We start from the raw sequence: 14812 nt of genomic DNA, 5'->3' as shown, positions 1-14812 counted from the left end.
GGAGGAGAGAGATACAATTATGGGGGAGTGCTAGCGTAGGCTACACTCCCGGACAGAGTTCTTTTTCCCTAACTTTATATATAAGAACAACAAAAAGATTAGTACAAAATTAAGATTGTCAACAAGCCTCCCCCTAAGCTTACTTGTTATGGCCTTCACAGTTTGACAATGGGCAACTCAAACGACAATAGGAAAAGTATTGAGATGTTGGAAGTTATGGAGTTATAGTAAAACATCGGATTGTTCTAGTCCTTATTGTCTTCATAAACTTGAGAAATTCTCTCCACCTAATGCCTTAAGGGTTTGGGTTTGACCCTCCAACATAGTATCCGAACTCAGGTCCCTTTATTATCCTTTGTGTGCTGTTTGTTTATTGCAGAATCAGATATACCGAAACTACATGTGATAGAGAGTGCTGAGATGTTGGGAGTTTTAGAGTTATAGTCTCAAATAGGTTTGTTATGGTCCTTAATGCCTTCATATACTAGGGAGTTCTCTCCCCCTAATGCCTTAAGGTTTTGGATTGGAGACTTGAACCCTCCAACATTTACTAGATAGATGAATTAAGGGATTGAAAAATATTCTATCACCAACAAGAGAATGAAATTCCAAGAATAATGGCAAGTGTAATTTGCAAGTTTGAATTCCACAAAAACTTTGAAAAGCTGCATAGTTGGCAGCACTTCTATGTAGTTCCATCCAGGTTGGGTCATTTTTTAAGTACCAAGGTTAGTTACAATGAGCCTGTCACCATATAAGTGACACAGAGCATGAGGGAGCACATCTTAATGGTAAAGATAGTTCCATGATCAGCCTATATATAGAGACTGGCCTAGATGCAAACCCATTTGCATGTTCTGCATGTCATGTGCTGCTTTGTCTAGGAAGATATATCAATACAAATCTTATAATATTTATTAATGTATGGAGAGGAAGAAGTAGAGTCTACTAGAGAACAAGTCTCAAGTATCAATTTAAAATAGGGTGCTATATATGACTTGTGTACAATGTGGGACTGGTTTATTAATTTATAGGAAAATTGTGTAATTACAATGCTTAATCTTATAGGATAAGAAAGTTAAAGTTAAAGTTGAATTTGGAGGCATGCTTTGCACATATATATAATTTCCTTAATTAATTAATTGTGTTTTTTATGTGTTTTTTAAAGGAAAAAATTGCTTAGATCTACTAGATAAGAAAATAAATTACAAAACAAATAGGATTGACTTTGTTTTACATCTACTTTTCTTGTAAACGTATTTGTTTTATAATTATTGTTTTAATCTAATAGATCTAGAAAATTGTGCCATTTTCTATAGATGTTGTTAATGGGGGTGTTTCCTCATCTGTGAATCGAATCGATCTCTGTCTATTCTTCAGTTTTGAGAATAATCAGTCCAGTTCCTCTGCATATACGTGTGCAAGTGCACATATGTGTGAGAGGTAACTACTTCTCTCATTTTTGTCATTTACAAGAAGAGAAGAGGTATTAATGAAAACAAAAAGGACAAATGATCATTTCCATTCTTATGTGAAGAATAGGAGAAAATTGAAACGGGCAGCGAGTTAGAGGCGATAATTAATAGGAATTTAAAAAAAAATTGTTGTTACTTGTCAACGACTCAACGCAGCAAATAAAGAATTTAAACCAGTTTAAATGCCTCCAAAATGATAGTATTTAATAATCTCTGAAAAGCTACGTGGCAAAACTTTTCTTTTCCTAATTTTAGAAACATATAAAATTTTGATCGCTATTTTTGCTTTATTTTAAGTTATACAAGTGGGTAAGGTGATTGATTATCGGTCAACATGTGGCTACATCTATAAAGCTTCTCATGTCATTTTATGCCAAGTGGCAACAAAATGTCCTCTTGTTTTTCTTTTCCATAAATTCTTTTTGAACAAAAAATAAGAATATAAAATGAACGAAGCAAAAAAGAACCACCATTCCAAATTGAGAGCATTTGGATCAGTCAACCTTCCAGGCTCCAGGTCCCATGTCTTATAAGTCGTGAAGGATGCCGATTATGGTTCTAATAAGAATCAAGAAATTTAAACTTAGAATCGAGATTGAATCCGCCACTCTGAAACAGTCGGAATTGGGTTCTATCATGGCTGATTCAACCGATTCAATTTTGATTTTCGAAACCATGATAAGAATACTATCATATTACATATTTTTTAGGGTTTTTTACAATTATCATCCCAAAAACTTTGATATCGACTATTACCCTCCTAGTTGCATACTAATAATTAACAGGACTTTACCCTCCTAGTTGCATACTAATAATTAACAGGACTCTACCGTTACATACCCGTAACGAAGGGGGTTAGTCGTGAGAATGTGCCATTGTCATGGATTTTTTAGGACCAAAATACCTTTATGTCAAAACTAAATAAAACAAATCTTCAAATGGGACCCTTCCTCTTCACTTCACCTGCACTTCAGCCTCTTCACTTCCTCTTCACATCACCTGTTGCAGCAAACCGGAGGAAGGACTTTGTCGGCGGCACTACAGCACCCATCCTCGAACATTTATACCCTTCCCTATAACCCAGCCATCACCGCCACTTCTTCTTCTTCTTCCCCGCCTTTGCACACTCCCGCAAGCTCTATTGACGGCAACACCCCCAAAGCTCCATTGCCGGCAACACCCCTATTAGGCAGCGACAACTTGCCCTTACATGACTAGGGTCTTTGATACAATCTTTGACATCGACATCGTTTTCGCCGGTAAGGAATGATGGAGCTCGATAACGGATAGAGTTGGGTATCACCATCATCATCTTCATTACCAGAGAGCACAAACCCAAAGAGATTAATACCTCCTGAAGCGGTTTAATGTTGGTGTAGTAAATGAAGAGGGATGAAAGCGGCTCTATAATCATAAACGCCGGAGAATTTTCAAAGAAAGTTCATGAAGTGTGTGTTGTACCTGTGACTATGAGGGAAGAAATAACAGAAGAAGTGCAGATCTGGTCATTCAAATATAAAATGCACTTACACCCAGTCAAGACTAATCCTGGCTTCTATTGGAGAGAGAGAGAGGATGAAACCAGTATCAGTGATTTACCATAAGCTAAGCGGCAAGAGGCACCTAGAGCACTGAAGAAAAAACTGGGCGTTCCGGTTTTAGTTCTTACCAATTTTGCAAAGAAACCTACTGCTCCTATTGGAACCTCTCTCTCCCTATCGTCTCCCTATCCTCTCTTCGATACAAAAAATTGGGGCTCCCCCTCCACCCACCAACTTCTCTCACTGTAACTCTCCATCCACCCTTTACTTCACCTTGCCATACTCCTTAATATGAAAAACAGAGGCATCGCCCCAAGTCATCAACCCCTCTCTCTCTCTCTCCATCCACCCCTCATTTGATTTCTCCACATTCTTCAACACTAAAACAGAGGCTCCGCCTCCACCCACCATCCTCTCTCTTTAAATCTGCATCCATGCCTTCATTTATCCACACTTCTTTTGTAGCGGAAGAATCCCAGAAGCTATTAGCAAGGAGACATAGCTTGAAAAGTCCAGACATGCGTCCGTGCGGATAAACAAGTGGATGGGGTTGCAGGGCAGTGGGGTTACAGGGGTGTAACAGGGGTCGCCCAAGTGAGCATCGAAGGGAGTATTTGCATAGAAGTGAAAACAGGGGAGGGAGTGGATAGGGGTGCGACGGTCGGAGTTGCACGACAATGGGGTGCGGAGAAGAGAGAATAGGTGTGGGGAGCGTTTGCGGCGAATATAGAATAGGGGAATGGAGGGTTGGATTTCAATATAGATGGGGCGGGTGGAGAAGGAGGAGGAGGAAGCAGTAGACTGTAGGAGTATAGGACCTCAATTGGAGAAAACAAGGTTTGGGGTTGCAGAGGACGAAGAAGAAGAAGGAGAAGAAGAAGGAGAAGAAGGAGGAGGAGGAGAAGGGACGGTGATGGGGTGGGGGTTTTTTACAATTACCGCCTCAAAAGGGCATTTTGGTCCTAGAAAATTTGTGACAACGGCACACTCTCACGACTAATCCTCTCCGTTACGGGTATGTAACGGTGGAGGCCAGTTAGTTATTAGTATGCAACAGGGGAGAGTAACAGTTGTTTGAAAGTTTTTAGGGGGGTAATAATAGATATCAAAGTTTTTGGAATAGTAATTGTAATTTTTAAAATCTTAAACCTGCAAAAATAGGAGGAGAGGGAAAGGGGGTGAAGTAAATAAAACTGATTTTTTCGAGAGCTTATTAGGGTCATACTAAAATGGTAAAAGTTTTCCTTCACTAAGGCCGAGAGAGAATTTGGTGATTTGACACATTAATTGGACTCTTGGAATAGTAAATGTCATCATTAACTCTTATCTTCTATTATCGAAAATCCAAACTATTCGGTTAGAAGGTCGGATCCAATGGATTAAGATATTCTCTCTTCATGGGCGAAGGAAAATTCAGTCCCATTGAAATTGTAGTTAGCAATGGGCCTTCAATGAGTTTTGGACCATATCAAACAAGCAACCTTCGGAGCACCCCTCTCAGAGCTCCCAGAGCCACCCTCTGCATCACACTAGCATTCCCTCTCCAAGAAGTTTTAAAATAAATAGTGATGCTCTGTGCTTCGGCCTTGGGTACATCATTAGAATCCAATAGGGGGGAAGCCTATACCGTAAAAGAAAGCATGCTCTGTGCTTCGGACCGTGGTCTTCTAGCATTCATAATTCATATTGAATTGGACAACGCAGTTTTGATCGATGCGGTTACAAGGACCTCACCCCACTCGCCTACTACTCTCTCTATGGCATTGTCTTTGATATCCAATGTCTAGCAGCCGGCTTTGACGAATGTTCCTCCTCTTTTATTTTTATTCCTAAGGGAGCTGATGTAATTGCTCATGCCTTAGCCCGGAAGACCATGTCTATGGCAAGTAAAACAGCCTACCCACATTCCACTCCTTGGCTTCGAGATTGGAAGCCACATGCCCTTCTTCCATTCCCCCCCCCCCTTCCAATGCAATAAAATTCCCCCTTACCAAATGTTGCGGCCGAAAAGTCTTCTGGTGACATGTACGACTTTCAAGGGGAGAAAAGACAAAGAAGAGGCCCGAAGCGGACTCCGAGAGAAGACTCTCCGATGCCAAAGAGTCCGGCGCATAGATAATTTGTCAGAGAAGGGGTACAAAGAGAGTAGTAAGTCAGTAAAAAATGAGCGTGTCATACCTGGGTCCCCTCCTCTTTTTATACTTTTTTTTTTTTTTATGATAAAAAAACCAAAAATATTACGAATTAAGATAGGAATATACAAATGCATTGTTTGATTGCTGAGCCATTTTGGCTAGGTTAGAAGCGACCACGAACAAAACGGATCCCTCTTAAACCTAAAGTTCATATCCTGGCCTATAAAGTTAATGTCTAAAAGAAGTTTAAGTAATGGCAAGGGCCAAGGATTAGTTGATGGAGATGGAAGAAGATCGGCAATCCGCTGATTCGAGCACCATACTTCTTTCACCTTCAACGCTAACCAACGAGCATGCTGAAGACCTATACAGATGCTAAATAACTCTGGTTCCATATCATAACACGATACATGAGGACCTGCAACGATCAAAATAAGCTTTCCATCCAGTAAAAGAAGGTAAGACCATCCAGTAGAATCTACTCCAGTAATCTGATATCCTACACTGATCAAAACAAGAAAGTCAAAAATAGGCAAATGAGAATAGATATTTAAGCTAAGAATCTCCTCGACTGGAGGATAAACATCCTGAGAGGCAATTGGGGGTGGGGATAAAGTTAAATCAGATATCCATAAGTTTATATTCTTCATGACCCAGATCAAATCCGCCTTCTCCAAACCATAAACAACTTTGTTCCTAATAGACCATATAAAGCAGCAAGTCATAATGAAGATTTCAAAAAACCAACTCAAAGTAAGTTTATCCAACTTGTATTTGAACAAAAAGGAGGTGCAGAGGTTTTCCAGGGAAGTATGAGATAAAAACTCAGTTCTCAAACCCAACGGACCAACAGCCCAAATATGTTTAACTCAATCACATGAAAGAAAAATGTGCCAATATGATTCTACACAGTTCCCACAGAGGACACAAAAGGGATCGATCAGAAGCCATTTGGAAAGAGTGGCCTTGATCGGGAGACCAGCATTTAACACTCGCCAGAAAAACAATTTAAATTTGGGATGTAATTTAAGTTTCCAAAAAAACTTCCACCATGTGGAGAGAAAAACATTATGATTAGGAGATACACAAGACAAAGCTCTGGCTGCAAGTTTAGTACTGAAAATGTCATTCTTGGCCAAAACACACCACCAAGTATCATCAGATTCAGACAAATTTATTTTATGAATGTGGTGAGAAACATCCATAGGAATAGTAGCATTAAGAAGATTAGAATTCCAACAAGAGTTAAGGATATACTTACCAACCTTTTCAGAATGGCCCTGGTTGCCAAACTGCTTGGGAACAGAAAAAGAAGGGAGAGATGGGATCCAAGGATCATTCCAAAAGAAAGTAGATTCACCATTTCCAATTCTCCTGATCACAACCTTTTTCAAAGAAGGAATAGTATGGGCAATACTATTCCAAGACCAAGATCCTCTTTTAGTACCAACTTTGGGATCAAATAAAGAAGAATTGGGGAAATATTTGGCTTTTAAAATTCTGGCCCAAAGAGAAGAATGATCAGTAATTAACCTCCATCCTAGTTTCATCAGCAAAGCTCTGTTATGGATTTCAGCTTTACAAAACCCAAGGCCCCCTGCAAATTTAGAAACACACATTTTATCCCAAGCAATAAAAGTTGATTTCTTCTTCTTACCAGAATTACCAAGCCAAAAATTTAAGCAAATTGAGTCAATGCTACGACAAGTCTTGAGAGGGAATTCAAAACAATTCATCAGATATGTAGGAGTAGAAGCAATGACAGATTGAATAAGAACACTACGCCCTGCATAGGAAAGGAAGTTAGATTTCCTACTTCCACAAAGAAAGTTTATTTTGAATTCTTTGGACCACACCGCCCAGCTCTTTGATTCTAGATCTGTTATGAAAAAGATTTGATCCCAAATAGGTCGAGTCTTTAGACATTTCCTTAATCCCTATGACAGAACAGAGGGAGGTCCTCTCTCTAGGAGGAACATTTCTGCTAAAGTGAATACCACTCTTGGCAAAGTTGATTTCCTGATTAGAAAGGTCAGAGAAAAGGTCCAGAATGGCCTTAATGGTAAGAAGATCTTCAGAAGTAGCTCTGCAAAAGATGAAAATATCATCAGCAAAGAGGAGGTGAGAGACTTCAGGGGCAGATCTGGCAATTTTGATGCCTCGAAATAAATCAAGGTCACGATACGTAATGAAAAGTCTAGAAAGGACCTCCATATCAACAATAAATAAATAAGGGCTCAACGGGTATCCTTGACGGATTCCCCTAGAGGCATGAAAATGGTCAAAAGGACTACCATCAAGTTTAATCGAGAATGAGGTGGACGATATTAGAGAAAAAATCAACTGACACCATTTGTCCCCAAATCCTAGAAATCTGAACAAAGAAACAATCAAATTCCATTCAAGCCTATCATAAGCTTTAGACATATCAATTTTTATGGCAACATACCCTTGCTTACCTTTGGTGTGGTTTAGAAAGTGAAAAATCTCCTGAGCTATCACAATATTGTCTGTGATTTGTCTGCCAGGTATGAAAGCAGCTTGGAAAGGCGAAATGAAATTAGGTAAATAAGTCTTAAGTCTGTTGGCAATCAATTTAGATAAAATCTTGTAAGAAACATTACACAGACTAATAGGTCTAAATTCTCCAACATGAGAGGCCGAATCTGTCTTAGGAATAAGGCAGATCAGAGTGTGATTAACTCCAGGGGGGAGAAAGATCTTATCAAAAAAGTGAGAGGCAAAATGTAGTAAATTAGTGTTAATCAAATACCAAAATTTCTAGAAAAAAACAAGCTTGGAAACCATCCATACTTGGAGCTTTAAAAGGACCTAAAGAAAAAACCACCTTCTTTAGTTCTTCAAGAGAGGGGGAAGAACAAAGAAACTGATGATCCGCCGAGTCAACCACCTTAGGAAACAAGCATTCAACAAAACCTGCATCCAAAGGATTAGAAGTCGAAAAAATACCTTTCAAGTGAGAGGCAAAGGCAAAAGCAATTTCCCTTGGATCCTCAAGTTTCCTTCCCTCGTCAGACCAAAGGAAATCAATTCTTCTCTTACGCAAGTTGGACTTGGCCACAGAATGGTAGAATTTGGTATTTCTATCTCCATCTCGAATATAAAGATGTCGAGATTTCTGTAACCAAAATATCTCTTCTGCATCAAAATTCCATTTAAGCTGATTATGAATTTTGGCCATCCCATCCAGATTGGGGGAAGAAGTGTCCGAGTTACATAGATAATTATTGAACAACCTATTTTTAAGAACGTCAATATAACCAAAGACATCCCTGTTCCAATATCTCAGGAGGTTGGAAAACTTAGTCAACTTAGTAGGAAGCAGGTCAAGATGAGAAGCAGACCTACAAAAGGACTTAAACTCGAGGTGATGCATCCATGCTTCTTGAAAATGGAAAAGCTTTTGATACAAGGGTCTAGAGCCGAAGGTAGAGAGGAGAATAGGGTTATGATCAGACCCAATAGGTCAAAGTTTTGAAATGAAAGCAAATGGAAAGGTAGCTAGCCATTGAGGGGAGGCCAAAACTCGGTCCAGACATTCTGACATGTGCCATAGTGGGGTTGGTTACTTGCCTCAATGAGGGGGACGTCTCCTAGTGGGAAACGAGATTCCTTCCCAAGTGTTGTTAGAGGAGACAGTTCTCTGGTTCGTTCTGTGTGGTTGCTTGCTCCCCAAGCCAAGTTTGGTTGCACGTGTCGCGTAATCTGTCTTGTCAGTTATCGATTAGAATCTTGCCACGTGTCGACCATTGAGTGGTCGGATGTTTTTAGGTGTATCACCAAAAAAAGAAGAAGCATTTTCTATGTTTGCAAATCTCATTCTACAATTCATTCATGCCATTTAAATCTCAATAGAAAACTTTGATAATTATCTATTTAAATTTCTTCTCATATTTTTTTTTTAAATAATGGAGCTTTTTAGATGTAATTTCTATGGAAAAAAGACTATCCATGAGCGTAGCTCCTACACCCAAACTCAATCCCTTACAAAATGACAACCTTACTCTCATGAAAAACATAAATTCCATCCCTATGATGCTTCCATGTGCAGTCCAATTGGCCCCACACTGGCGCAAGAGCCGCACTCCCGGATAGAAAACTCCCACACAATTTTTATTTTACTTTTTTAAATCTAAGGGATTTAAATGCAAAGCAGATCCTTAGCTATTCTACCATGGAAACAATTCCAGTAAGTAGTCGGGTAGTAGGCATTTGGGTGGGCACCCGTGCCTTCTCAAGCACCACTTGAACCTGGCCTAGACCCATGGATAGGGTGCCTCGTCCCGTCATGTATTTATCTGCTTAATTTTCACTTTAACAGAATCCACCACACAATAATAAAAAAGTAGTTATCCATGTAACAATGGAATGTGATGTTTTAAAAAATCACAACAAACCTCTAAAATTGACATGTCGCTAATCTAGACCATATCCTTCCTATCCAACGGTTCCTATCCAACGGTCTGAATGGACATATCATCCATTCATGTGGCAGAATAGAAACCTTGTGACATTTGGAAAAAGAACAAACCTGTGATAGTAATATTTCTCTGTATAAAACTATTGTAGACCTTTTGAAAAATAATTGAAAAGTAAAAAAGGAATAGGCAAAAAAATAGTTACAATGGAGACGGAGAAGACAACTCGGGCTCCTTGCTGTGTCTCATTTTTCAAAGCCACCAGGAACTGAAACACTACATCACAGCCCCAGAAGTAACAGAAGACAAGATTTACCTCAAATCTGGCACTTTCTCAATAAGTTCATAATTATTGGAGGAATGACATTCTCATGCAGACGCCAGGGGACCAAGAAAACTACAGCAAAGCACCCTCACCAGGTGCACATAAAGATCCTGAACATGAATGGTAAGTAATGGACATTGGGAGATTGACATTATAGCATTGGGCATTAAACTCATCTGAGAAACTTTGAGAAGGTCAAGTCTGGTATATATCAAACAAAGGACACAGCATACATATAGCGGTGTAAATGAATAGTTGAAATCCGTGTCTGTATCCGTGTCTGTATCCGTTTAGTACTATCCAAATCCGTCCGAAAGCTAAACGGATGCGGATACGGATAGGCTATAGCTATCCGAAAAGCTATATTTACATGTAAACGGATAAAATATCCGATTCGTATCCGTGTCCGTATCCGTTTAGTAGTATCCGAATCCATCCGAAGATAATCGGATGCAAATACAGATATAGCACTACCCGAGCCGAATCCAATCCGTTTACATCCATACATACATATTAGCAAATGGTGCCACGCCACAAAAACAGGTTTACAAGGTTAACCTTCTGTATTAGAATTAGGCCAAAATAGAACAATAACGACCATACACCAATCCAGAATTAATGACCAGAATCTACTGCAGAACAAGTTTAGTCTTCAGGGGGAACAATATAAGCTTTATCAAATTAGGGCATAATCAAATCTAAGTCCTAACATCATGGAATTACCAATCTGTCTTCCCAATCCAACTCCTACAGGCTATAGGAATTTAAAACTCCACCTAAAATTTGAGTACCTAAGAACCGGATCAAATTATCGTTAATTAGCCATCTAAAAACATTGAAGTCTCAACCATCAAGATCCAAACACAACCTAATCCTATACTATCCATCCAAACAGATCATCCCGAGCAGGCTACACATCACTGTACAATTTTAAAGCTGTTGCTCTCTAAAATTTAAGACTTGCTTGGGAAATCAACCAAAAGAAGAGTAAAACTGGTCAGATGCTTCAATGGCAACCCCAAAAAACAGACAAAAAAAATATCACCCAAAATTATTCTTCTGCTGTGGGTTAACATGACATTCTCAATTTACTGCCTGACGACAGTTTGCCATTTTGGGTATAAGGAGAAAGCTTCAGCAAAGATATTCTGTTGGCTGGACTGTAGAGAATATAGGATGAGAGTGAAAAGCGGGCTACAGCAACATGAAAAAAATCAATCCAAAAGTTATTAACCTGGTCATCTGCATCTGTCCTTGGGCATCTACCAAATTCAACCGTGTATCAGAGAGAGGATTTGCTTTTAAGGACAATGACGGTAGATGATTCAAGCCTTTTCTGATCCTATGGCCAAGAGGGACCGAGTTACAGGAGACTAGAAATCTAGAATGTTCCTGTTTGGGTTTAAAACTGACTCATTAGCTAAATATCCACAAAAAGAAAGAATAGAAAAAACAAAAAAAAAAATCATAACATTCATGGATTTGATGATATAGAGATGGAAGAGATACTTGAAACTCAACATATTAGGAAGGCCAAAACCTGTGTGTCCTCTTTGAATATCCAATCCTCATTGTTGCTTCTATCGGGAAATATCCTTCCAGACGAGCAAGCAAAGTGTCTTTAAACCATCTTGGTTGATCATCTTGTTAACCTTTACCTTTAATATGTTTAACATTCATTATTTATTTACAGATTATATGAGACAAAAGTAACCATCTGTTATATTGTGTTAATTTTAGTTGATAATATACTATTAAGATTATTAAGAATTTTTTTAATTTTTCTATATATTAGGGTTTCCTAGTAATGCATCAAATGACACTTAGTTATCAACTCCACAGGCAACCATGCCATCTCATGTTTTCACCTATTTCCCACTCCTTTTTAGCTGTTTTTTAGTTACATACTGAAACTTTATTGTCACAAGTTGCACACTGGATTTCATATTCTTATTAGAAGTTTACATTAAAATCTACTTCATTGAGACCACTTTTTCTCTTGGAATTTAAATCTCCATAGTTGCCATAGGTAGTTTCATCCACTTCAAACCAATTTTCTTTCCCCCCATTATTATTCTCCCCATTGCTGACCCCCCAATAACCCAACATACCCTGAAATTTTCAAGAAAACCGGCCCAACCAGCTTCCCTCTCTTTCCTTCATAGTGGACACTCTGAAATTAGACATGTAAAATACCTCTGACAGCAGAAGAACACATCAGACAGAGAAGCCAATGGCAGAGGAAACACAGTTCTATTGCCATTATCCTTTGGCATGGGATGATTTATTTTTTGCTCCAAGGCAGCTATTTAAAGTGTTGATAAGATGCCATCCCTGAAGTGAAGGAAACTAAAATGATTCAGTAACAAGCAGAAGGAAATACATTGGGTGAACACTTTAAACTGGAAGACAAACATAACCACTAGATACAGTTTTTTCAAGACAGTATGGTGAACATTGAAAATAAAGCAAGTGATGATAAAGCTAAAATTTTCTGGAATATTGCACCATGAATGCAAAAGACCAGGCTAAATTTGAAGAGAGCATCATCTGTTTCAAAAAATACATGCAGTACTCTGAATATATGGAACTGCATCAGAAGATAATAGATGTCAGAATGTTGTTATATTAGGTTCGTTAGAACATGTTCCCTATTCCCAAACACTGAACAGATGGGCTATTATTACACTTAACTATATTCAAAAGTAATAGCTGGATTACCTTTGGCAAATTTTCTAATGAAGCCCAGCATAACTTTTGAAAGGCAATTTAGTTGTTCCGCACCAAATCTGACTCCAACAGCAAGCAGTTCTATTCTGTATTCTCTATCAGACCTCACCCAGATAAGTCGGTTCCCACTTCCCTCAGTCAATTTCTAAACCATCGGCAACCATCTCTTGTTTCTCCTGCTCTAAATCAAAGATCTTGTCATTCATACCTTCTTTTCTGTATGCTTCCACCATAATAGAGTAAGTTGAGGAATTAGGGGGACAGTTCTTATCCTTCATACGCTTGAAAACTCTTTCCATCTCCATCAAATCCTCCGCTTTTGCACATGCAGAAATTACTGCATTATAGAACGAAGTATTCTCTGGTATTTCCAACTTACCAGCCAAACGAACACAGCTCAACACCTTATGGAAGAGACCAGCATTAGCATACCCACTAATAAGGCAGCTGAAAGTCTTGGTGTCTGCTTTCATTCCCTCTGCACGCATTTGGTCAAATGTATACTCCATGTTTTTTGCATCCCCAACATCTGCAAAGACTTCGATCACATTGTTATAAGTCGAGGTTGTCCAGGGAAAGGACAGCTTGCGCATGTACTCCATCACAGATGACATTTTATCGTACATTCGTTTCTTCCCATAAGCACCAATCAGAATATTGAAAGTGCGTGTTTCTGGCTCAATTCCATAGGTGCGGAATTTCTCATACCATTTCTCCATCATCTCGATCTGACCCTTGTTGCCGAATAAGCTTAGAATGGTGTTCATGGTCCAGACATCAGGTTTAGAGGTAGAGCTCTCAAGCATCCCATGTAGCACTTTCTCCATCTGGTCATATTTACCAGCCTTCCCATAGCCACTTAAAACTATGTTTTGCGTGACTGTATTTGGGGTTATTAAGCGATCATCCATTTCTCCATACAGGGAATCAACTAGTTCAAACCGTAATGCGTCAATACAAGCCTTTATGAGGATGCTGTACGTATAGACATCAGGCTGGCAACGGGGTAGGGTCTTCATTTGATTGAGGACTGAGAATGCTTCATCAATAAGGTTGCTCCGGCAATAAGCTGCGAGCAAAGCTGTGTACAGTTCTGGGGTGGGTTCACATCCTTCTTCAACCATCGTCTCAAAGAGTTGACAGGCCCGATGAGGCTGGCCCGATTTACTAAGTAGAACCAAGAGTTTCATGTAAGTTCCCTCCTTTGGTTGATAAAAAGGTTGTTCTTTGAGCATCTCAAAAACCTACACAGCATCAAATCTATCATTTGATACTCAGTTTATTGGGCAGGACAATAAGTGCAGTAAGTGCTATACCAATAAAAGGGAAACAACACTCATAAAGCAAGTTAATGCCAGCAATTGGAACGATTGGCGAACAATTAGAGGCATTCCTAGCAGAGGAAATTGGAATACCTAACTTGAAATAATATTGTCACCCAAATGTAATTAAGAATAAAGCATAACGTTAAGATTGTCGGAGAACATATCCATAATTAAATCATAAGCTTATAACCGAAGCACAATCAAATAATCTATCAGAAAATAGGATACAATCATAATTTGTGTCGGCAGATAATGAGGAAAAATAGAAGAAACCTGTAGGGCACCTTCCCATTGCTTCTTCTGAATTCGTTCAGCCAATGCTTCGGTAACGGTGTTCACCCAAGCCTTAGCGTTGTTCTTTTTATCCACTTTCTTCTTAACATTTTTTATGGGAGTTCTCGAAGGGTTGAGCACCGAAGCGTCGGAAATTCCGGGGAACTCTCCAGTCTTCCAAAGGCGCTTCGTAGCAGGAGGCTCACGTTTAGGGCCCGACGTACGGACCGACGAAGACGATGAGGAAGGAGCAGAAGTTCCATTTCTCACAGGCAAAGCAAATGCGTAGCGAGGAAACCCAAAGCTGTCGTATTCTTCGATCATCCTAGCTTTTCCTTTGCCCTTCTTCTCCTCTAGGAATAGGAAAAGTGATGATGGACGAAGAGAAGAAGAAGAAGTAAAGGAAAGAGACAGAGACGCCATCGGTGACGGCGAGAAAGACCACCACACCCTTTTTTTAGCAAATAGTGAAAGGGCTGAGAGATTGAGAAGAGTGAAGATTATTTATTAGATCTCAGGGAGGATTCATAGAGGAATTCTGAGCAGAGTTGGAGTCCATAATCGGCTCC

At 39.3% G+C, this 14812-nt stretch overlaps 1 protein-coding gene across 1 annotated transcript; it reads right to left on the bottom strand.

Annotated features, from left to right (window-relative positions):
• Window positions 1-12394: 12394 nt before the first annotated feature.
• LOC122671354 (pentatricopeptide repeat-containing protein At3g06430, chloroplastic) lies at window positions 12395-14792 on the bottom strand. Its single transcript, XM_043868515.1, has 2 exons — window positions 14244-14792; window positions 12395-13889 (listed from the first exon to the last, which is right to left on the bottom strand). The coding sequence occupies exons 1-2, from the start codon at window positions 14664-14666 to the stop codon at window positions 12780-12782; spliced, it is 1533 nt and encodes a 510-aa protein (XP_043724450.1). The 5' UTR covers window positions 14667-14792; the 3' UTR covers window positions 12395-12779.
• Window positions 14793-14812: the final 20 nt, after the last annotated feature.

Source organism: Telopea speciosissima, chromosome 8, assembly GCF_018873765.1.
Source record: "Telopea speciosissima isolate NSW1024214 ecotype Mountain lineage chromosome 8, Tspe_v1, whole genome shotgun sequence".
Taxonomy (NCBI): domain Eukaryota; kingdom Viridiplantae; phylum Streptophyta; class Magnoliopsida; order Proteales; family Proteaceae; genus Telopea; species Telopea speciosissima.
Note: the sequence above shows the minus strand (reverse complement) of the source record. Positions and strands in the feature narration are given on the sequence as shown.

Bases quoted from the DNA above. Each gene is read 5' to 3' on its own strand.
- LOC122671354 (XM_043868515.1), bottom strand. From the start codon at position 14,666: ATGGCGTCTCTGTCTCTTTCCTTTACTTCTTCTTCTTCTCTTCGTCCA. The intron at 13,890-14,243 runs GTTTCTTCTATT...GATGCTGTGTAG, and splicing joins AATGGGAAGGTGCCCTACAG to GTTTTTGAGATGCTCAAAGA.